The sequence below is a fragment of the Callorhinus ursinus genome, unplaced genomic scaffold (assembly GCF_003265705.2).
Source record: "Callorhinus ursinus isolate GAN/ISIS: 27379988/994484 unplaced genomic scaffold, GSC_fseal_2.0 scaffold29, whole genome shotgun sequence".
NCBI classification, from domain to species: domain Eukaryota; kingdom Metazoa; phylum Chordata; class Mammalia; order Carnivora; family Otariidae; genus Callorhinus; species Callorhinus ursinus.
This window is the reverse complement of record NW_027397091.1, coordinates 6828694-6854035: the sequence shown is the minus strand read 5'-3', so window position 1 is coordinate 6854035 and position 25342 is coordinate 6828694. Positions and strand designations below refer to the sequence as shown.

The 25342-nt window shown below is 41.2% G+C and overlaps 1 protein-coding gene across 2 annotated transcripts in view; it reads left to right on the top strand.

Moving 5' to 3' along the window:
* PAK5 (p21 (RAC1) activated kinase 5) overlaps positions 1–25342 on the top strand; it is a 299564-nt gene that overhangs the window by 183924 nt on the left and 90298 nt on the right. Inside the window, exons 3-4 of one of the 2 annotated variants that reach the window (XM_073878384.1) lie at positions 7557–7649; positions 15501–15713. In XM_073878384.1, coding sequence (XP_073734485.1) covers positions 15510–15713 — 204 coding nt within the window. In that variant the 5' untranslated portion in view covers positions 7557–7649; positions 15501–15509. The remainder of the gene's footprint in view (positions 1–7556; positions 7650–15500; positions 15714–25342) is intronic. The other variant, XM_025876070.2, reaches the window with a different exon arrangement.

Below are 25342 nucleotides of genomic sequence, written 5' to 3'. Positions count from 1 at the left end.
ATGAGATACTCTGGAATGATCTTATAATAGGAGTGAGTATCTTCAGGTTTAGAAGGGAGTTAGGATCTCCCAAGCTAATTCTTGTTTTTTGTTTTTTTTTAAGATTTTATTTATTTGAGAGAGAGAGAGACACAGCAAGAGAGGGAACACAAGCAGGGGGAATGGGAGAGGGAGAAGCAGGCTTCCTGCGGAGCAGGGAGCCCGATGCAGAGCTCAATCCCAGGACCCTGGGTCCATGACCTGAGCCAAAGGCAGACGCTTAACGACTGAGCCACTCAGGCGCCCCGCTAATTCTTGTTTTTGCTGCTATGATTGGACCTCTCAGCTGGTCTGACTTGGGCTGTCTGCACCAAACCCATTCCAGTCCTTCCCCTTTGGCATGCTTGCTGTCTTGGGAAGCCGATGTGAGGAGGAGAGCCAGAAGTGACGGGTTACACCTTAAGGCAGGGGTTTCTATGCATGGAAACTTTATTTTAAAGCTGACACACCATCAGGGGTACAGTTCATGTTCAGAATGTTGGATTGTTTGAAGACAGCAATATCCAATAATTCCAATTGCTTAAATTTTTATTTTTTTATTATGTTCAGTTAGCCAATGTACAGTACATCATTAGTTTTTGATGTAGTGTTCAATGATTCATTAGTTGCGTATAACACCCAATTGCTTAATATTTTAAAAACCTGTCTGAAATTGTACCAGTTTGTGGTATTTCCTAAGGAGGTTCTATTCTTTACTCATAGCAGTGAAAACCCTTCTTGATGTTTTTACCCGTATTCTCCAACAGGAAAGAGTTTCTTACACCCAATACTCTATTTGTAAAACTGTAAGTTCAGAGGCTTTAGAAGTGGGCACCTTGTCAACTTATTCTTCCCATAGCCTCAAGCAGGTGCTCTGTGAGGTTTTCAAATACTTAAATATTATTAGAATAATAATAACTAACTTTTGGAAATAAGACCGGGCCCATTGCTTTGCCCAGGTGAAGCCCATATTCTCACCAGGAGTTGGTGTCAGCATATGACCCTCAGATGAGAAAAAGCAAAATTAGGAAAGTGTTGATGTAACCCATATGACCAATCTAAATAAAGCATAATTAACGTTACTTAAGGTTATTAAGGTTTTTTTGCTCTGTGAAATTCAGATGCATCAAATTTTATCATTTTGGAGACTGAAGGAAAGAAAGCAGTCTTTAATGTTGTTACACTTGACAGTGTTTCCAATTATAATTTATAGGAGATCTGATTTTGGTTACCAGCACATGTATATGTGCAAACACATTCCTATTTTCAGTCACCTGGGAAGTTTGAGAATTAGATGGTGAACCAGTTATGGTGTATCTCCTCATTTTTGTGGCAGAGACTTCTAAAATCTTTATATGCAATATGGGAATTTGGAGGCCTTTGTACCTGTTGCCAGGGCAAGTGTCTTGCTGCAGTAGCCTTTGTAAGAGAGGGTAGGCATCTTAGTGTGCTATCCTGAATCGGCGAGTGCCAGAAATTAGAGTGTTGCACTGCCAGCTCTCAGATTTATACTGGAGCTTGCTTACATAGGCTTATTTTCATAAGATATGCCAATTGTGCGCCTCTTTCAGAAATTCCTTGTTCAGCAATGTCACGTTGGTAGCTTGAAATCAACCATGGTTGGGAATATTTACACTACAGAAATTGACAAGACACTGCAATCAAGGCTTGTTTGCCCCCTTCCCAGAGCCAATTGTTAAACATTTCCAGCACCCAGTTACTAATTGTGGTAGATTATAGACCTGGTCCTAATTCACTGCCTCTCCCTGTGACCACACCCTTTGTAACGTGACTTTGCAACTCTTTTCTCAAAGAGGTGGACTCTGTTTCCCCGTACTTGAATCTGGGCTGGACTTAGGACTTGCATTGGTTATAGAATGTAGTGGAACCAGCGATTGTGCCTGTTTCTTGCCTAGGTCTCAAAAGGCTTCACTTCTGTCTCTTCTAACTCTAATACCACCATAACATGCCCATGCTATCCTACTGACAGATTAGAGTCCATGTGGCCATCCTAGGCAAGTCGATCTCCAGCCAACTCACAGCTACAGAACACTTGAGCCAGCACAAGGAGGACCCAAAGAACCACCTACCTGAGCTCAGCACCAATTGCCAACCCCATATCGTGAGCTAAAGGCAAAGAAATGGAGTATTCCTTAGAGCCTTCCTTAGAGCCTCCAGAAGAAGATACAGCTCTGCTGATGCCTTGACTTTCACCCACTGGGACTTACTTTAGACTTTTTGACATCAGGAATTGTAAAATAATGAATTTGAGTTGTCCAAGCTGTTAAGCATGTGGTACTTTGTAACAGCACTAGAAATTTAACCACTTAAGTTAAGTCACTAACCATTGGGTGGTTGGTTATTACAGCATAAGCTAACTGGTAAACTAATCTACTTACAATTTCCAGTAAGTTTTAAGCAAACAGACAACAATGGTATTGCTAGGATTAATATATGGGCTAGTGTCTATTTGAGAAACCCTGCCCACTTGAAGAGTCACTTTGGAAATACTTTTTACCTGTTACCCTCAGTTTTCTACCTATTACCCTCAGAAAGTTGGTGAGGATATTTGGGCATTAACATCAATGATGTAGGTTACAGAGGGAAACTAGAGAATCTGGGGCTATCTAGGCAATGGCTGTCTCAAGATGGTGAGCCACTCCATTCTCCCTTAGATCCCTACTGCTTAGGCCATATGGACTGCTTCCATTTCTTGAAAAGGCAATTCCTTTTCTCTCTTGGGGCCATTATCCTTGATGTTCCTTCTGCTGGAATGCTGTGTCTCAACTTTGCAAGACCTACACCTTCTTATCCATCCTATTCTTGTCCTAAGCACCTTTTACCAGTATCTGTATCACAAGTAGCCACACAATTACTCTCCTCGAAGTAACTCTATCATGGCGCTGTTCAGTAAAAATATGATGCAAGGCGCACTTGGGTGGCTTTGTCAGTTAAGCATCTGACTCTTGATCTCAGCCCAGGTCTTGATTTGAGCGTTGTGAGTTCAAGTCCCACTTTGAGCTCCATGCTGGGCATGGAACCTACAGACAGACAGAAAGAAAGAAAAAGAAAAAGAAAGGAAGGAAGGAAGGAAGAGAGAGAAAGAAAAGAAGGAAAGAAAAAGGAAGAAAAGAAAGAAAGAAGGGAGGGAGGGAGGGAAGGAAGGAAAGAAGGAAGGGAGGAAAGAGGGAGGGAGGGAGGAAAAGAAGTACAATGCAAGGTCCATATTTAATTTTAAATACTCTAGTAGCCATATTTTACAATGTGAAATAAAAGTAATCTTGATATATTTTACTTAATCCAAAATACTCAAAATATTGTCATTTCAATACATGATCAATACAAAAAATTAGTAAATCTTACAACCACAAAAAAAACCTGCACACTATTTTTTATACCAGCCTTATTTATACTAGCTCCAAACTGGAAACAACCAAATTATCCCTCAATAAGTAAATGGTTAAACAAACAGGGGTGTGCCATATCATGGAATACTACTCAGCAATAAAGAACTACTGATACTCAAAACAATTTGGGTGGATCTCATGATGATGATAGCAAAAAAGCCCATCTCAAATGGCCATACACTGTCTGATGCCATTTACAGAACAGTCTCAACCTTACAAATTAATGGATACAGGAAACATTAGTGGTTGCCAAGGGTGAGGGTGTGGAAGTGACTATAAAAGGGATAGCAAGAAGGAGATCTTTGTGGTGATGGAACAGGTCTCTATCTTGATTGTGCTGGTGGTTTTGTGAATCTACACATGTGATACAACATTGTCTTATTATTTGTGCACATTGCACCAATGTCAAATTCCTGGCTTGTATATCATACAGTAATTATGTGACTATGGGTAGAAACTGGATGAAGGGTACAGGGAACCCCTCTATATTATCTTTGCAACTTCCTGAGAATGTAATATTTCAAAGTAATGTCCAAGGGCTAATTCCTGTAATCCATGAATATGTTAGGTTACATTGCAAAGGGGAATTAGGGCTCCAGGTGGAATTGTGGATGCTAATAAGATGACCTTAAGATAGGGAGATTATCCAGATGGGCCCAGTGTAGTCACAAGGGTTCTTAAAAGTGGAAGAACAGGGCATAAGAGGAGAGTTAGGTAGAGGAAAGAATAGTCAGAGAGAGATGCGATACTGCTGGCTTTGAATATGGGGGAAGGATTCAAGAGCTGAGGAATGCACGTGGCCTCTGGAAGCTGGAAAAGGCAAGGAAATGGAGTCTTCCTTAGAGCCTCCAGAAGGAGATACAGCTCTGCTGATGCCTTGACTTTCACCTACTGGGACTTACTTTAGACTTTTTGACATCAGGAATTGTAAGATAATGAATTTGGGTTGTCCAAGCTGTTAAGTATGTGGTACTTTGTAACAGCACTAGAGAACTAATGCATTGAGAATTTAGAGAGATGTACAGATGTGTTGGACATCTGGGGAGCAGAATGAGCAGAAATTGGTCATGACTGGATTTGGAGGATGATAGAAAAGGGGAAGTCAAAGTAGATTCCCAGAATTAGCTTCAACAATTTGGTACAACATGGTACTGTATATAGGATTGAGTTATCTAGGGAAGGAACCAGTTCAACAAATAGGAAGTTTGTAACTTAAGTTTCGGAGATGTCAAGGATGGGGAGAATCCAAGAGGGGGTTTGGATGCATAAATCAGGAACTTAGGAGAAGAGCATGGGTTGTGTCTCCATGTTTGAGGTCATCAGCATAAAGAGGAAGTAAACTTGTGGTATGAGATAAAACCATGGTGAAAAAATAGCTTTTGACCATAACATTTACATATTTTTCTGCAATTTTTGAGTGCCTTCTCTGTTGATGCTATTCTATGAACTATTATAGTCTTCTTGCTACTGTTTTAACATTATGTTATCGCTCTGGACAGTGTAAAAATGATTAGAATTTAAATACGTTTTCCTCAAAGGACTCCTTTTGTTAGTCCCATAAGTTAGGTGGCAGAAAAATGAGATGGATGAATTGAAGCCAGGATGGAGAGTCATAGAGATGGGGACCAGATACAAGAAGCATCTTTTTACCGACCCAGCATGCTCTAAAGTTTTTCTGGAGGGAGAAGGACCTGCTGGAACACAGTGACTGTCCCATGGGTGACGTCCAGGAGACACCACAACAAAGAACTCCGAGGAAGGGAGAGCATGGCATTTATATCTTTTTTGATGCAATAATAGTTTGTCTGAGAGAATAACTTTATTTTTAGATTGACCCCATCCCAAGTTTTTTTTATTTCTTCCCCTGAATCATAAATGTGTGATCCATGTTATATTTTACCTAAAAGCTGCGTGACTAAAAGCCAGATCCTGAGGCTATGACAGATGTGTGTCTGAGCAATGGCATCTCAACAAGGAGATGGTAGGGTTGGTGCCAAGCCCTCTGCAGTACGGTTTCTCGAACAGCCACCTTTCTTCTACCAATGACAGGCTAGTCATTAAACCTAAATTATCAAAACACGGCTAGGCATTTCTGAAGTCTTTAAGTACCCATTATTACATTTACCAAGTTTTTCAAAATAGCATTGAGGCTAAGAAAAGAGAAACCTCTTCATGAGAGTGTCAGCGAGGAAAGAATCACTTTTGAGATGTACATTAAAGGCACCATATTTAATTCTGTGGTCTTTAAGTATCCAGCTGTCTGTCTAGCTCAAAATCTTAATAGTCCAGTAATTACATTGACTCCTCACTTCAGCTATAGGGCTTGCAAGCGTACCTCCAAGTAGATGTCAGTGCCAGAGGCTAGACCAATACCATTTTGATGGTGAGGGGAGATGTGAACAGAAGATTATCTAATAGATTGGCTCCCACTCTGTTTATCTTTTCCCTACCCCATCCCCTCTTCACCGCGGCCCTTCTCTGCTAACTACTTCCCCCATGCAAGTCAAGGCTCCTGGAACACATTCATGCTATTATCTATTATTTTTTATATTTTTTATTTTATTTTATTTTATTTTTGTTATAGAATATATGGAACATAAAATTCACCATTTTAGCCATTTTTAAGTATACAGTTCAGTGGCATTAAGTCCATGCACATTCTTGGGCAACTATCACCTCCCTCCATCTTCAGAACCTTTTCATTTGCCCAAACTGAAACTGTATACCATTTTATAGTAAGTCCTCCCAGCCCCTGGCAACCACCATTCTACTTTTTGTCCCCATGAATTTAACTTCTTTAGGTACTTTATATAAGTGGAATCCTACAATATTTGTGCTTTTGTGTCTGGCTTATTTCATTAGCATACTGTCTTCAAGGTTCATCCACATGAGTATTCAAGCTCTACAAATTAATAAAGAATGGTAGAAGTTGTAAAAAAAAAATAAAGTTATGAGGCGCGCACGCGCGTGTGTGTGTGTATATGTGTGTGTGTGTGTGTGTGTGTGTGTGTGTGTGTGTGTGTGTGTGTGTGTGTATATATATAAAACTAGTTAAACCTTGAGCAACAAAGTTGAAAATGGAATTCATGGCCCTGAAACTGACTTTTTGCTCTAAAAAGATTCAGGAGAATCAAGTGTTAGTGGCGATTTTTGGGGCCAGTAAGCATGCTTGAGTCAGGAAGAGTTTTTAAACCTACCTGCAAGGTCACTTCATTTCCCACCTAAACAAGAATGTTCTTACAAATTCTTGCCTACATGCTTGTGATATTTAATATTATGTAACTTGACTGGAGGAAGGGATGCCCAGATTGCCGGTAAACTATTTCTGGGTGTGTGTGTGTGTGTTTGTGTGTGTGTGTGTGGCTGTTTCTGGAAGACATTAGCATTTGAATTGGCAAACTGAATATATCAGATGACCCTCCCCAAGGTGGATGGGCACCATCCATTTCCTTGAGGACCCAAAGAGAACAAAAAGGCAAAGGAAGAGTGTGAATTCACTCCCTCTCTGCTTGAGCCGAGACATCCAGTCTTCTGCCCTTGGACATTGGCACTACAGGTTCTTATGTTTTCAGATTCAGACTGGGACTTACATCATATGAGCCCCTGGTTCTGAGAACTATTGACTCAGACAGAATGACATCAATAGCTTTCTCCAGCTTGTAGATAGCAGACCATGGGACATTTTGGCCAGCGTAACCACATTAGCCAATTCCTGTAATAAATCTCTTCTATACATCTATGTAAATCCTGTTAGTTCTGTTTCTTGGAAGAACCCTGACCAATACAATGCGTATACAATGAACCGCAGGCAATATGAGCTAGGAGACCTCCTAGAGAGGCAAGAAATGGGGGATACCAGTTTATGTCAGATGTGGTTTCTTTGCATTTCTCCATCTGCTCATCATGTAAGTGTGCAGTTCAACAATCAGAGGAGATACTTCTTTCCCAAGCTGCATGCCACTTTTGGTAAACATGGCCACCACAAAATTAATTAGGCTTTTCCAGTACTCAAAAAGCTTAGCAAGTAATGTAGAACAATAGAAACAAGGGTAAAAGAGCCCAGGATTAGAAATCAACTGTGATTCAAACACCTTAACGAATACTCCTTCTGTATGAACTGTCACTTCTCAGGCAAGATGACCATCTGAGTACACATGGTGTCATTTGGAAACCCAAGCTGTCATCTGTGCATTTTTCAAGAGCCAGCAACTTCTTCAGTCATTCGTGAGTGACTACTCTCCATATTTCAAAATGATGGTTGGGAGCCCCCTGTTTACTCTGTTACCCATGTAGATCAATCTCTCTTTCTGAACATTAGCCCGAAGGATGGATTTTTATTTTTATTTTTTTATTGTTTTTAAGATTTTATTTATTTATTTGAGAGAGAGAGAATGAGAGATAGCACGAGAGGGAAGAGGGTCAGAGGGAGAAGCAGACTCCCTGCTGAGCAGGGAACCCGATGTGGGACTCGATCCCGGGACTCCAGGATCATGACCTGAGCCGAAGGCAGTCACTTAACCAACTGAGCCACCCAGGCACCCTCGAAAAGAAATATACCACATGTGTTTACAAAAAGCACAAGAACTCTAATGATTGCCATGATACCTCCAAGTTCTGCTTACCAGAAGCCTCCATGGCATTTCTTCAGTTTGGGCCTTTTTTTTTTTCTTCCAGTTTTTCTTTTTTAAGATATTATTTTTAAGTAGTCTCTACCCCCACTGTGGGGTTTGAACTCACAACCATGAGATCCAGTTGCATGCTCTACTGACTGAGCCAGCCAGGCGCCCCTCAGGTTTTTACATGTAAACAAAGATATTTGTATGCAGCTATAGCAATTTTAGTCAACTCCATCCTTGTATTTTCTGCTATGTAGATAGAACTTTGCTTTATTGCGTAATCTGCCTACCTCCCTTATTTTCCCAATATAATTTTTTCAGCTATTTTTGGTTATATATGTAAGTGGTCCTTAAATTTTGTGATTTTTGTCATTGCTTACTGATGAGCCAAGACTTATATTATGATTATCTTTTCTCTCCATTCCAGTTTTGGGTTTTCCCAAAGTTTCTTGTTTTCTTTCTCCCCTTTTTATAATGACTTCTTTATAAATAATCATTTATTTTGTAAAGGGCTTATTATATCTTGCAAGGTGACATGTTGTTTATTCTCCAAATTCCCTGCTACTTTGTGATATCACATAGGGTTTGGGAGAGTCTCCCAGCCTGCCTATATACTCCAGCCTAGTTCCACATACACAGTTATTGGTTTTGCCTAAAATTCACTTGAAGTGAGAGTAATTGCATGTTGATAATGGAATAGGACTTTGCAACCAGACAGTCAAACATGGTCCTTAAGAGCCAAGTCTTAAAATTAGGTAGGCTTGGATTTCTCTCCATTTCTGCCACTTGTTAACCGTGGTACCATGGGTAACCCCGTGATTTAACCTCCCAAAGTTTCAGTCCCTGCACTTGTGAAGTAAACGTAATACCTCACAGAATTGTCAGAATATAAGAGAATGACTATTCCACTTTGCCTAGACAATGTCTGATTCCAGGAAATACTCATTTTGTGTTACCTACTGTTGCCAGTACTGATGCTTTTCGAAAGGCTTCTTCCATTGCCTTCTTATTTAGTAATTCTAACTAGTCCAGAAGCTCAGCAAATCTGGAGTATTTGCATTTAGAGAGGAAGACTCTATCCCAGGCGGCCAGCCTCACAGGGCATGCCATGTAGTGGAAGTGGGGACCGCTCTGGTATTCAAGACAGTGAGCAGTGTAGGTGAGCCTGTTCTCAGCATGTGGACTGCTTGCGCTTGCATCCCGTTTTAGCATCTTCCTACCTGGGTGAACTTGGGCACTCCTTAACCTCGCTGAGACTCGGTCTCCTTATCTGTATGGCAGGAATAATAATAGCCCTTACAACATAAATTACCATGAGGAGAGAATATGTGAGTTTACACAGACAGGACAGCATCTGGCACAATTAGTCCTGTATTAAGTCTCCTTTAAGTAGCATTTTCTGGTCCCCAGTGAGGTGCTGTGCCACCACACCAGGCAGCCTGACACCAAGGATCCCAGGTGCCCCTCTCACTTGCCAGTCCACTGAATCTCTGCTCATGATCCCAGCTCATGAAGCCGAATGTGGAGATGCCACATATGAGAGCTTTGAGGCTAGGCACGTGCTTCAGGCAGCACTGAGGTGGGCCCGAGAGCTGTCATGTTGCTGAAAGCAGCTCGCGGGCTGAGATGACAGGGAAGCTGGCAGAGCGTTGCGTTGGAGTCTGGGAATTTGGATTTCCTTCAGTGTCTTCCATGACACAGCTTCCGTACAAGAACACATGGTGACCAAAACTGTCCATCAAAGCAGTGTGGTTTGCTCTGAATTTTGCTGGAAACTTTCAGAAACAGGGATTCTGGGGTCTGTTTACTGTCTTCCTCTAGGAATGTAACCACACAGTAGCAGAGAAGAAGGCCTACAAAGAAACGTATATAACCCATTGTTTCCCAAATGTACTTAACTAAGGAACCACCCTCCATCCTCCACATCTTTCACCTTTCAGAGAACTGGTGTTTCAGGAACACAGTTTGGTTAATGCATAGTCAAACTAGCAGGGGGGTGCTCACATGTGTGTTTAATAGTGAAACAAAGTAATTAGGAAATAGCAGATATAAAGTCTTGAAATGCCTAATTTAAAAACCTTTAGCGGGGCGCCTGGGTGGCTCAGTCAGTTAAGCGTCTGACTCCTGATTTCGGCTCAGGTCATGATTTTAGGGTCGTGAGATTGAGCCCTTCATCGGGCTCCATGCTCAGAGGGGAGCCTGCTCTCTCCCTCCACCCCCCAAATACATAAATCTTTTTAAAAAATAAAAACCTGTAGCAAAATTTTCTATGCTGAATGATAACTACCAAAACGTTCTGGAACGTTTGCTGTCTGCTGGAACTTGGGAGCAGAATGTGGTATTCTATGCCCTTACTTTACATGGATGCTGAGCAGCAAGGGTCTTTTTTTTCTATCGAGGGGATGTCCTGGCTCCCAGCAGCCCTTTGACCCTTGCTCAGTGACAGAGTTCTGCTCAGTCAGGAAAAAGGGTCTTTCTGGAGAGAGCTAATAGGATCCCCAAATTTCCAGAATCTCATAGTTACCTTATTTGAGCTCACAATCCCCACCCAGGCATATCTTTAGGGGCACAAGTTTCCTAAGAAGGTCAGGGGAGGGGATGTCTGGTGCTAGTGCAGGGCAGTGTTGCATTGTGTAGTGATTAAAAAGCGTGTGTTTTGAGGTTCTGAGTCTCGAGCTTTGCCATTTTTTAACTTCTGAGCTGCTATTTCCTCCATGGAGATATGATAATAACACCTCCTGTGCAGAGAAGAGTTAACACAGCAGGCCTGAGTATGTCTTAGAAAAGCCAGTTTGCAAGGTTGGCCCTTGGGTGGCATCTGGGAGCTTGGAATTTAGCAGGGTTCCCACCTCTCCCTGATAAGAATGGTTCATTGTGACTAAACTGTTTATGCAAACATTGTTTATGCTGAACCCCTGCTTTTCTTCTGGAGTCTAAAATTTTGGCATGGGCCAAGCAAAGGGTGCCTGTATGACTAATACTGAATAAAATCCTCAGGCTCTGATTCTATAACAAGCTTCCCTGGGAGATAGCATTTTTCATGTACTGTCACAACTCATTGCTAGAGAAATTAATCACGTCCTGTGTGAGTCCACTGGGAGAGGACCCCTAGAAGCTTACGCCTGGTTTCCTCCAGACTTTGTCCATGTGCCTTTTCCCTTTGCTGATTATGCTTTGCATATGTTCACTGTAATAAATCACAGCTGGAGTGCGAGTGTATTCTAAGTTGCTGTGAGTTCTAGCAAATCAAACAGTGGTCTTGAAACATCCCTTTCCCACCCCCACTGCCAATATAGTGTTATTATGAGTTTTAAGTACTAGTGGACACAATGAGCCTTGAGCACTATGCCTAAGTAACAGCCTAAGCATGGACATATCAGAGAGAAGAGACGATTTATCAAGCAGATCTTGGATTTTAGGAGGGCCTCCTACCATGTATCTCTCTGCTTAGCGCTGTAATTACAAGCATCAGGACTCTTTCGCCTGAGTGTGAGATTCCTCATCGCTAATGAAATATCACCATACACCATGGAGATTCTCTCTCCACATTTAGTCAAGTGTGAGCTTCACAGGAACGTTACTTGAAAATGTAGAACTTTTTAATTTTCCTTTCTAGTTTCTTCCTCTATAACTCTTTAACTCAAACTTACTAGATATGTAGCACTGTATTTATAACCATTTAAATTACAGTTGTATATTACTGCAGGCTACAGCGTAGGAAAATTCATTCAGCCACAGGTTTCCTCTCCACAACTGTCTTATTTTAGAATAAGAAGAGTATTCATTCATTGAGATTTTCTTTTTTACGTTCTCATTTGAATGGCATGGCAACCACTGGGACATTCACAGTCAGGAAGGGAATAGTAAAACATTTCTATTCTGGTTCTAAAAATATTTCACCTAGCATTTTCAGTGCCTGTTCATGTATGAATTCATGCAAAAAAAAAAAAATCAAACCTCATCTCATGTGATTTTTGTAAAGTAATTGCTACCTTGTTTTTAAAAAAATGGTCATAAAGTTTATTAAAATATCAAGTGGATTCAGCCAACACATGACCAAATTATATTTTCAAATTATTTTCATTTTCACTAAATAACACCTAGACCTAATATGTAGACTCACTTATTTAGCATAATATCCCGGCCACTGAAAACCTTGCAGGCCATCATCCAACCAGAGAATAGCATCACAGTCAGGATTCTTCTGAGTTAATGGAATTGTATAACAGCTAATGTAGTTACCCAGATCGGACATTATTATTTTAGACTTTGAAGCAGCTAAAGTAGAAAGAGAAAAATGATGGGCATCTGAAGATACAAGGTATGGGATGATAAGCAGGTCTTTGCTATTAGCATTTTCTATGCTGAAATGTACTCCACTATGTAATGGCTTAAAGCAACAAACAAGTTTGTCCTGATTCTGTAGGTCAGCACTTTGGGTATAGCTCAGCTGCATGGTTCTTCTGCTGGTTTTGACTGGGCTCACCTCGTGGATAGCTGCTGGTCAGCTACGTGGCTCTGCTACCAGGGCTGATGGTTGGGCTGATGGGTAGCTGGACCAAAGTGTGTCATCCTCCAGTAGGATGGCCTGGCCTTGTTCTAAAGCTGGCTGCTGGTTCCAAGAGCAGCAAGTGGGCAAACCCCAAAGTACAAGATCATTTCATGCTTGTGTGATGGTTTCTTTTGTCCCATTGGCCACAGCAAATTACATCTCCAGGCCCAGCATCATGTGGGAGAGACCCACCCAAGGGCATGGACACTGGGGGGGCATGAAACATCGGGGGCCATTCCTGGGATTGTCTACCACAGCTGAATTCCTTTAGTTCTTTACATTTTGGCTTGGGTGTTCTCAAATGTTTAAAATCAGCTGACATATTTATTAATATACTTTAGTAAGGTACTTAAAGAGTTTTTTTAAATTGTTATGCTCTCCAAAAGAGACAACACATCAAGGTGTTTTGAGCCCTTATTATCTTTCATTGATTTTTCTCTATCACTTTATGTGTTTTCCAAATTAGTCTGAAGTAACAACCAGGATGAATGGAGAAATGGGTTTTGTAGAGTCCGGGGGAGTTAAAGCTGTGAGCAATCTGATCTCTGTCAAAAGAATACATATCCATCCAGTGCTGTGGTCTAAATGTGTCCCTCCAAAACCCATATATTGGACTCCAAATCCTCAAGGTGATAGCATTAGGAAGTGGGGCCTTCGGGAGATGACCAGCTCATGAGGGTAGAATCTCATGAATGGAATTAGTGCCATTATTAGAAGAGGCCAGTGAGAGCTCCCTTTTCCCTTCCAACATGGGAGGTACCAGCAAAAAGACAGCCATCCAGGAAGTAGGTTCTCACCAGACACTGAATCTGCCAGAGCCTTGATCTTGGTCTTCCAGACTCCAGAACTGTGAGAATGAACCGTCTGTTGTTTATAAACCACCCAGTCCCGAGTATTTTGTTATGGCAGCTCAACAGACTAGTAGACATCAGTGGAGGATGGACTAGGACCATGAGAAAACTTGAAGGCAGCAGGAAGATGCTGTTTGCCAAGCAGGGATAACTCGTTAAAAGAAGAAACAAATTTTAATGGAAGATGAAGGCAAGGGAGAGAGAGGGTCAGGAGGAGGGGGAGAGCAAGGGAAGATGTTAACATCTGTGGAGCTCTTATCCCAGGTGCTAGTCAATGAATAAACGTACCACGCTTATGATTTTAGTCCGTCCGCATGTATTTCTTGAGCCCTTCTATATGCCGGGCACTGGCACGCGGTAGTGAACAAGCCAACAGTATCCTTTCTCTGGTGTGTCTTCTATTCTAGGGAAAACAGACACCCAGCACACCATTACACCTAATTAATTGACATGGATACATGCTGTGAAGAATTTGTACATGGACCTGTACACGTGTATAACCCACCTATTTAAGCCTAAGGGCTGAGATAAGGCTTCCCTAACAAAGCAACATTGAAGCCAAACCATCACCTTTTATAGTGCCTGCAGCTGTGTTTTCAGGATTCCCCAAATGATCATGATTGTCCTATTCACAATAAATTGAGAGATGGAAAAGCAGTTAACCCTAGATCATAGTGAATAGGTGAATCAGCCTGGGATTTAAATCCAGGACGTCTTATGAGTTTTCAATACCATAAAGCACAAAGTGACTATTTTGCAGGTATCCTGGAAGTATCCTGGTCACAGGATATGTTTCAGTTGGGTAAACGACATTGTTTCAAACAGGCAAAATACATTGTACAGTGTTCCAAATATAATATACAGGGCGCCTGGGTGGCTCAGTCTTTTTTTTTTTTTAAAGATTTTATTTATTTATTCATGAAAGACAGAGAGAGAGAGAGAGGCAGAGGGAGAAGCAGGCTCCTAAGGAGCAGGGAGCCCGACACGGGACTCGATCCCAGGACCCTGGGATCACGACCTGAGCCGAAGGCAGACGCTTAGCCATCTGAGCCACCCAGGCGCCCGGTGGCTCAGTCTTTAAGCATCTGCCTTGGGCTCAGGTCATGATCCCAGAGTCCTGGGATCAAGCCCCGCATCGGGCTCCCTGCTCCGCAGGAAGCCTGCTTCTCCCTCTCCCTCTGCCCTTGCTTGTGTTCCCTCTCTCGCTGTCTCTCTCTCTCTCTGTCAAATAAATAAATAAAATCTTTAAAAAAAGAAATATACAGTGAAAAGTAGTCTTCCTCCCTGTGTTGTCCCCCAATCTCCCTTCTCCCCTTCTCTGCAGGCAGTGCCACTCAAGTTTCTTGTATATTTGTTCAGAAATCTATTTAATATTTGCAGCACTTTGTGTTTTACAAATGTTTGTTTAATCCTCATAAGAATTGCATATGGTGAAAGTGATTATTAACCCCATTTTTTTCATATGTACCCCTATTTGTCCAAAGGTTTTTAGATTTTAAGTGCACACCAAACTTTGAGATGCTTCTCCCTGTGTGCTCGTCAGCTTTTGCTTTGCTAATACCACATAGCAAGACCGGAATCTTAGTGGCTTAATTAGAAACATCGCTTTCTTACTCCTGAGTCACCTGGGGCTCAGCTGCACGTGGATCCAGACTGGAGGTTGGATTTGGGTCTGCTTCATGCATCTCTCCTTCCAGGATCCAGGCTGAGGGAGTATCACCCACAAGACAGATCTTCCTGCCAGGTGGCAGAAGCACAAAGAGGAGAGTGGAAACACACAGTGCCTTCAAAACCCTCCATCCTGGACCACACAACTGTCACATGGCCAAATCCAAAATCATTGGGGCAGGGACTATATTCCACATGGCAAGGGCAAGGAGAAAACAGATTAAGAATGAAATACCTGCTCTACACACCCTGAAAATCCACCCTTCATCTTTTGCTGCTGAGACAGAGAGGAATAATTGGAAAGCTAGCCCTGCGACTGAATCATTTTCCTATCGTCTTCTGCTGGTGAGATCTAAACAGGATCTCTTTTTCTGTTTGCATTTCCCAGGTTTGCATCATGTTTGGAAAGAAGAAGAAAAAGATTGAAATATCTGGTCCCTCCAACTTTGAACACAGGGTGCACACTGGGTTTGATCCACAAGAACAGAAGTTTACGGGCCTCCCCCAGCAGTGGCACAGCCTGTTAGCCGACACAGCCAACAGGCCCAAGCCCATGGTAGACCCTTCCTGCATCACACCCATCCAGCTGGCGCCCATGAAGGTAAGGTGGGGATTCTGTCTTTAAGTTGGCTCAAGATGCGTGTTCTCATTTGATGCGGTGCACCATCCTTACAGGCAAGCTAGAAAAATGCCTAAATCATGCACTTGTTTTTAAATATCCACTGATGATCCGCACTTATTCTTCAATGATTATAATGTTCCCCACTTATTGTAAATTGCAGCACATGAAAAGGAACCTCAGCTTTCAGATGTGAGATTTTTTTTTAAATCAAACACATAAAATGCAATCACAAAATAGAAAAATCTTATTTCTACTTTAAAATGGTGTTTGCTAGTCTTCATACCGAAAAATATTATTTGCTCCCTCTGGTAAATGTTGACAGTAACCTCAGATTAAATAGGCAACCTTTAGGTGTTTTACATTTGCCCTCAGAATGTTTAAACTTGTATAGAAAACTTAGTACTAACAGATTTTAACAATAATGATTCATATGTATGTATATACACACACATGCATATACATATATATCCACATATATGTGCATGTTTTATATATAATCATGTTTAAATACATAATATATTCATATTTGTCTTCATGGTCTAGCTATTTCAAATAAAAATGAGTCACTTCAGTCCTATAGGTTGTAATTTACCTTAAAGAAATGGCTAGTAGATTTTTGGCAAGGGATATTCATGAAAATAATTGCATTAAAGCAGAAATTAGTCCCAATAAATTTCAGATATGTCAAGTGACTACAGAGAAAATCCAGTCATTGCTGTTTCCTTATGCGTCAAAAAAAAAAAAAAATGATAAGAATTCCGGAGACCAGCAAGCAATTGCCCAAAAGCTGCCTGTGAGAGTTAAATGTCATTGAAGTTTATCATCCTGTTATCTAATAGATTAGATTCTATTCTATGTCTCTTGCTCATCATATTAGCAGACATTGAGCTATGAATACCTTCTTCTGTGGAAACATGAATATTGAATACATTGTGTTTAAGTATTTAGGCAAAACAGAAGTGGTTGCATTTTTAGAGGATGCAAATAAAGAAGCCTAGCTGATAAGTTACTGGAAATTCTTATATCACCAGAGCTGAGTAAATTAAAATTGTGATTCCATCATTCATGCATAGTCTTGGTCATTCTATTCTGGTATTGTTTGTTTTCTATTCTCGTATTGAAACAGGTAGGTCTATTCAAACCAAAGATAAATATAGAGTCTTCTAATCGTTCATTTTGTGAATTTGATTTTCTGGTAAGATTCTGAAATTTTTCAGGCCAGCTAAAATGTAAAATACTCAATAGATGGATATTTGAGAAGATACATCTTTAGGGACAAAAAGGAATCTCCCATTTAAAGCAGGTATTGATATTTAATAGAAACTGACCAATTAACCAACTCTACTGGTTGATAGTAGGCAGTATCCTTTTATCGAATGGGATTTTCTCCCTAAGAGAAGGCTAATGCTTCACTAATGACTAAATAATAGGGTGGGCCATATCTAATAAGAAGTTGAGATTAGAAAGAATTTGCTTTTTATTTTTTTTGTTTCTGTTTTTTCTCATATCCCAAGTTTTTATAAAACTCAGATGTTGGAATGTGCATTGTGCCCAGAAAAATTCTTTGCCATTGATCTTCACAGTGAGGGAAAAATGCCCAAGTGAAACACAATTACTGAATGCGGTTATCATTTGATGAGGAACATTCTAGAAGGAGACAGAGTCTTAGTGTAACATCCGAGCTAAAGGCCCAGGACATGTACTGTCTTATTAGAGAGTGTGCTTATTATTGGGGAAGGACAGAGTGTTATTTGCTGTGGTTTTTAACTCACCTGGGTCCTAGCAGATCCCGGCTGGCAATGAAGGAGGATGCTCCTATCTCAGTGATAATCCACCATGCTTGGTGGATGTAGGACTTAACAGGACTTCTAGTTCATTTCTTCCATCTCTCAGATGGGCTGGCGCATTACCCTCTCTGACAGAATTTGTCAGCCCCACCGAGAGTCAGAGCAAGACTTCCTTAACTGCCAAGCTCCTGAGCCCCCGGATTCTCTTACTCACTGTATGGGCATTCTTGCCCTGATGCCCCATGAGTGAGCCTCTGGTCTGTGTGAAATGAAAATATTTGTTACAGACACTTATATGCCAACTGAAAGGTGACTGGAAAATACATCTTCAGCATAGACCCAGGCCTGAATTTTGCAAATGGGACCTCAGGTGCAGTTTTGCCTGTGAGAAAGAAAAGAAATACAGATGAGGAGTGACAAGACAGTAGTTAGCTAGGCTGAATTTTCCCCAGAAGGAATAAAGTTAATCAAACACTTTTAACTGAAGGATGCCCAGTAAATCCATACTTGATACTCTCACCATCTCCTTTAGACTGATCCTCTCCTCCAGATCCCTTGAGTACCGTTAATGCTGTTGGACAATATTGGTTGTCCGAGAGAATCCTGCTGACTCCACCAGCCGCTCTAGAACAAGGAAAATAAAAGGCTCAAGGGGCCAAAGTATGTCGTGTGGTTTGGATGATCCCACTTTTTGGGAATGCCTTCTCTGGAGAAACCTTCCCTATTTTTAACATATTATACACATCATGCAGAATCTATTGCAGAAGTCCAAACAATCCTTGAAATAAGAAGCTATGAAGGGATTGACAGGAGTGAAATGAGTTGTGCAGACTTAAAGCCATTTTGGCAAAGTTACTTAAGTAGAAGCAACAGTTCTAATTTGTTCAAGTTGTTCTTTAAAGGGGACAAAGGAAAAGAAGAGATCGCGACGTGAAAGCAGTAAATGGAAGACGTGCATAGTGTCTTGCCTTGTGGCAAAGTGCTAGTTCCTGGGTACCCATCAGTAAGCTTCAGGAAGACTGGGGGTTCTGAATGGAAATTCACCATTGCAATGAACTCTTCTCTGATTAGAGTTTCAGCTGTTCCAATTCAGAACTGTCTTTAAATTGCTTGTCCCCCTCACCAGGACACCCTTCTTCTAGGTAGATTTATTGAGGTCAGTGTTTCTCAAACTATAGATTGTCAAAGTCACCTGGAGGGCTTGATAAAACACAGATTGCTGGGCCCATCCCCAGAATTTCTGATTCAGCAGGATTGGGATGGGGTCAGAATTTTGCATTTCTAATAAGTTTTCAGGTGATGCTGATGCTGCTGGTCTGGAAACCGCACTTTGAGATCTTTGATTTAGGTAATTATAAAGGAATTTATCCACATAAGGTATAATCAATACAGGTTTATGCTGGCCAGGATTTCCAAACACTCAGAAATGTAACCAGAAGCCACAGGTTAGCTCAGACTGTTGTCAGAAGTTAAAGTGCATGTACTCAAGCCAAAGGCACATAGGCAAACTGAGAAAATCTGAACGCCCCCAGAGGTGGTGGAGGGGGAGTTGGGGGAGATCCCTTTAAAGCATTTGGCAAGTACCTTGAGAAACTGCTTTATCTGTCCAACATCATTTTCCACAGAACATCGTAAGCAATATTACCAAACTTACTTCCAAATTAGATGCATTTTTATAAATGGCAGGTTGAATGGTCACATTGTTCTTGCCCCCTTGGTTCTCAAACTTGGGCTTTCATCAGAATCTCCTGAGGAGTTTGTTACAACCCAGATTCCCCAGCCCCAATCTAGAGATTCAGATTCAATATACCTGGGGTGGGCTTGGTTTAACAAGCTCTCAGATGCTGCTGATGCATTTTTAAGAACCACTGTTTTAAGTGGACTGAAGTTAGAACTTAATGATCAGTCTTTGTAACAGCCTAGAAATCATTTGAAAGATGCTAAAAATAAATACGGAGAATAATATTAAAAAGCCTTTGTTGCTTCTACCTAAAGTGAACAGATAGCATATTTTAGTATTTGCTTCATATTTGATTTTCAGTTTCAAGTGGAGCTATAGAAATAATATTATTTGGCATATTGAAATTTTATTAAATGATGTCATCCTATAATATTCTCCAACTTGCTTTTTTGATTAATATTGTTTTGAGATAAAGCATATGGATATGTAGAAAATTAGTTTATTTAGAAATTAGAGGGTTTTTATTTTTTTTTTACACTTTATCCATGTTTCTACTAAGGGATATTGGCAAGTATTAGCTATTTATAAGTAATATTGTCATGAACATCCATGTTCGTGTCTCCTTGGGCACATGGTGAGAAGTTTTCTTGTAGCAGTTCTCAAAGTGTGGTCTGAACTCCTCTCTTTAAGGGAGTCTGCATGATCAAACCTATTTTAATAATACCAAGGGGTCATTTGCATTTACCACTCTCACTCTAACTGCACAATGGAGTTTCCTAGAAGCTACATGACATGTCTTGACGTCATTGGTCTGATATCCAATGGAGCGATGCTTTGCATTCTTATGTTTTAAACATTTCTCAGTTTTAATTTCAAATACAATGAACGTTGATAGATAAAACATAAACCAAAGTATTTCGGAGTCTGTCCTCAATAAGTATAAGAGGTTCTTGAGACCAAAAAGTTGAGAACCACTGTGTTTAGGCTGATGTCAAATATTATTATACATGGCTTTTACAATTTGCTCCTCGCACTCTACTGATGGTTTTGGGTGGGTTTTTTGTTTTTTGTTTTTTGTTTTAATAGAGATTTTTGTCTTCTCTGGCTGGTAATCTTCAAGTCTCTCCAACTGTCTCAGAGATTATTGAACATAATATTCTACCCTTTTCAGCATCACAGAATATAATTTGTCTAAACCAAGAGTTTCGACATCATTGAAAATCCCTAAGTCCTTGCTCACTATCCCCTTCTCTAATTTATCTTTCAAATCTTTTCTGACAGTCTTCTTTTTATCTTTTCAAGGTTGAAGATGCACAGAGAATACCAGGGCAAAACCTGCTCTGCCTGGGTTTGCTTCATATTTGTCATCTTCAGTGTTTTATCGTCTTCTAAAGCAAGGTTCTCCTTCCTCATTTACCTCCCACCCTTGGCCATCATGTCAAAAAGCACCCTACTCAGGGAAAATCAAGAGCATGAAATTCTCAGGTCTGGCCACCCTGTTCTTGACGGCTTGTGCTGCCATTTCATATTCTCCCCCAGCAGAGCTTATGTAGAAAGCTCATCCCAGACTGCTTCCACCATATTTATCCTCTAATTCTCCGCCCTCTCTCTTTTCATGATTCACAGTTTCACATTCAGGATTGATGTCTTCAAGCCACATCATCTTTAGTTTAGTTTTGTTTCCACGGGACTCACCATTTCCTTGAAAAGTTTTGCCATCAACTTTCTTGAAATACAAACAACTCTCTGACATTTCCTTACAACCTGAAATCCAATGCCCAGATGTTCACCCAGCTGGGCACTTAGAAATGGAAAGAGGAGGGAGGGCCCAGGGAGTCAGACGCTGGAATGGAGGTCTAAGATCTGCCAGTTCTGCGTGTCTTTAGATAAGTGGCCTACTGACTTCTCTGAACAGAAGTCTCCTTATCCATAAAATGAGGGTACTGATATTTCTCTGGCAAGCTTATATGGCCAGATCTGAATTTTCTAGGAGCTTTGGTGTGTGGAGAAGAATACATTCTGCTGTTTGTACTTTAGTTTAATAATGTGATAAAATTACAGATCTGGTAAGCAGTTTTTTAGAAAAATATCCCATTCTATTGAATTAATTCTGTCGATCAAATTACATATTTAGATATTAATTCATCAAAACCTCCCAAGCATTTCAAGAAAATCAAGTTTTCTTGGCTGCTTCAACCATAAACACTTAAAAAAAAAAGAGTAAATGCACATAAACAAACAAAAACAGTAAATAAAATAGGATAAAAACAGAGAGGGAGGCAAACCATAAGAGAATCTTAACTATAGGAAACAAACTGAGGGTTGCTAGAAGGGAGGTAGGTGGGGGGATGGGGTAAGTGGGGGATGGGCATTAAGGAGGGCACTTGTATTGAGCACTGGATATTATATGCAAGGGATGGATCACGAAATTCTACCTCTGCAACTAATACTACACTATATGTTAACTAACTTGAATTTAAATAGAATCTCAAAAGAGAAAAAAAGACATAAAATATCATAAGGTCATGAAATGTATTGTTACACCAACATTTAGCCTCCTTTAGAAATATTGATAATGTCATTGTTAAGCATGTACCCGGGGTTGCCAACCCTTGTTTATTAACTCAGAGCCAGTTCTGAGATCTGTATCTTTAAAACCCACCCAGAATGCAGAAAATTTTACATTAATTTCACTCATTCATTTATTAAATGCTCATGCTGTGCTGGGCGTTGTTCTGAGTGAGGGATTGCCTATGTAAACAAGAAGTGCCAGGTGCCTATTCTGGGGAGCTTGAATTCTCATAGGAAGCAGATAATGATCATTTAAATAAGTAAACAACACAGCTTCAGTAGCAGTAAATGTGATGAAGAATATCAAGCATAATAATATAAAAGAACTGAGGGTGTGGGGAAGTTACTTGGAGTCCTTGAGTAGAATCCTTCTGGGAAGGTGACAAGGGAACCAGGAGAAGCCCAGGAGGATAGAAATTCACAGATGGAAGGTAAAACCAGTGCAAAGGCCCTGTGATGGGAACAAACATGGAGACTTTAAAGGACAAACAGATCCCCATGGGGCTGGAGCACAGTAGGTCTGGGGGAGGAGTTGGAGATGTGATCAGGTGGGTAGGAGGGTCTGGATGGTGTTGGGGCTTTCAGAGTTTGCCAAAACCCCCGTGCATGAGGGACTCCAGTCTCAGATCAAGAAATTGTTCTCTTATGAAATAAATTGATTCATTTAAAAGTCAGATCCAATTTAAAGTGTGCCAACTATATTGATTTGATATGCCATCCAGTGGGTTTTAGGGACATTATTAGTTGAGTGGGTATGAAGAGTTGAGATTCAGGGAGTCCTTCTGACTATATGATTTTGATAAACCTTCTTACTGAAGAAATAGTGTGTGTGTCTTCTAAAGACTGTTAATTTTTTTGAAAAGGAAAATGTAATCATAAAATGAAATCTATTGGTCAGATTACCTGTATTTTAAAGCCTCTCATCAAAACCACCACCTGCAAAGACCTACAGCAGTGTCTGTTGACTGAAACCAAGGCATTTACTAGGAGAATGTGTTGTTAATCCTTTGCTGAAGTTATCACTAGTATTTCCACACTTGCAAAATCAGTGAGGATAACGATTCTTTCGGTGCCTATTATGTTCTGGAATTCCTCCTTCCATTTTCGGTATCCTTCTCAACCTTCCCACAGCCACAGAGACTGTTGGAAGGAAAACATCACACTGGCCCTAAATTCTCTCACTGGCCTAAAGTCGGGAGATTTTGGCACGAGGTAACCTTTGTTCCAAAGGAGTAGACAAAGCCAAGACCAAAGCCAGATGTATTGTATACCTTCATTTCTATGATCCAGTCATATCTGGAAGTTTCTAAAAGCAGTTTTCCCTTGTATCAGTGAGATTCGTGTTTGATGTGCCCCATGCCTGCCCCCTCACCACATGCATGTGCATGCACACACACCCCTCCGAAAGTTAAAAAAAGTAAAATCATCAATGACCACTTGTAAGTACCATCTTTCTTCTTTTACTGCAGTGTTTTACTTATGCTACCTTAAGATTTCCTTTTGAAGGTGGAGCAGCCTTAAACTCAGATGGCCTAGTTGTTACTCCAAAAGCAACAAAGGCTGATGTTTTCAGGGGTGAGGGATCCACTGCAGGAAAGTGATCACTGCAGTGACTCACTCCTTCCCTTTCGAGGAGGGAGGATATCAGCCTCACTCCTCTTCCAGGCCTCCGGGTTGTTCATCTCAACACCCAGAGAGTTCTGTAACCATACACGAGAGGGTCCCACACCTGCGACTCACTGAAACAAGCCCAAAATAACTGGACTTTCCTAGTCCAATGTCCTGGAACTTGCGAGATGGATTCTAGACTTCCAGTTAAGATTGGACCACTAAGACCTCATGAAAGAATGGTCACAGTCACTCCCTCGCAAGAGTTGAGTATCTGCAGTCACCCTCAAGACCAAGGTAGACATCCATAGAATGTACCATGTATCAAGTAATTGTCAATAGTGGGTTGTATTGGAAAGTAATCTATGACTAATTGACAGATCTATTTCTGAATGGCTCCTGCCTTTGCCAGCATCCCTACAGTGACCGTGGTCTCCTCAGGCTCCAGAGAGGAGGTTGAGCAGTTCCCACACAGTGACAGGATACAGCCAGGGGTTCTGTGTCCACTTCATTGTGATTGTTTGATCCCAGGCTAGTGCCAGAGCAGATGCTGGTGTGAGGCAAGGCAGGCATCAAACCTATAGTAATCTGTGTGGATTTTGCAGAAATATCCTAGGAAAGAGGCCTGACCTATTACCAAACACAGGCGATGTTTGTACAGAGTACAAAATCTTTAATATTTTGTGGTGTTCTCATAATAACCATTGAATAGTTTGAATCCAGTTTTGTAGATGAAGGAACCAGTTGTATAGATGAAGAAACTCATATTCTACTCCAAGTGGGTGCCAAGCCCTGTCCTTAGGCAGATCTGTGGGTGCTTGGGTGGGTGAAGCCTCCTGGTTTGGGAGTCCGGGTTGAAAAAGGTTTAGGGAGAAAGAAAAAGAGAGGGCCAAGACAGTAGGCTGGGATGGGTGGGGTATTACCTGGTCTGGATGAAAGGAACTGGGGAGAGTCTGGATTCAGGGGCAGATTTGGCTGGGCTAGAGATCATGGGAAGACAAGAAGGCCTGGAGGAGGCATCAGGGAGACCTGAGGGATGGGGGGGGTGCTCCAAACCCTTCAGATCCCCTCTGAAGTGTTAGAGAGTCCCACACAATGCAGTGTGAGAGGTGAGCATTTCCTTCTCCTTCACTTGGGAAGCCAGAGTGGGGGTGTTAATGTGGAGATTCTCACTCAGTTCATTCCTAAAACCAATGCTCTAGAATTTAGGCCAAAGTTTTAGACTCCCCGAGAGGTGGGGAAGAATTACCTCTTCCTTGGAGAGGACCATGGTTGATCATTTTTTGAAATCCACCCAATTTCTTTCTTTCTTTTTTTTTTTTAAGATTTTATTTATTTATTTATTTGACAGAGAGAGAGAGAGAGAGAGAGAGACAGCAAGAGAGGGAAGATAAGCAGGGGGAGTGGGAGAGGGAGAAGCAGGCCTCCTGCCGAGCAGGGAGCCCGATGCGGGGGCTCGATCCCAGGACCCTGAGATCATGACCTGAGCCAAAGGCAGACGCTTAATGCCTGAGCCACCCAGGCGCCTCAAAATCCACCCAATTTCTACGTTGAACGCAGATCTGATGTCAGAGATGCAGTTGCCTTTGGTTGCCTCATACTCCCATACCTTTTCTCTCCCCTTCCTCTGCTCTTCTTTCCTAACAGGTTAATGATTACTTTGTATATCCCTCACTGCCAAAGTATTTGCTTTTGATAAGAGGACCATAGGAAAAAGACAATTATTCCAAGGAGAGAACCTTATATTGTAGTATCGGACAGGTGAGTAGAGTAGTGAGGCAGAGAAATTTTCTGGTTTGCTTCAAGTAGCACGTGAAAGATTGATTGGCCTAGAGAAGGTGGGCAAAAACAAAAACAAAAGCAAAAAAAAAAAAAAAACCATAATCAGAGATATCAGCGATCATTCCTGGCTCTGATCAAGCACAGCCTGCATTGCAGAGGCGCTTCACATAGACCATCTG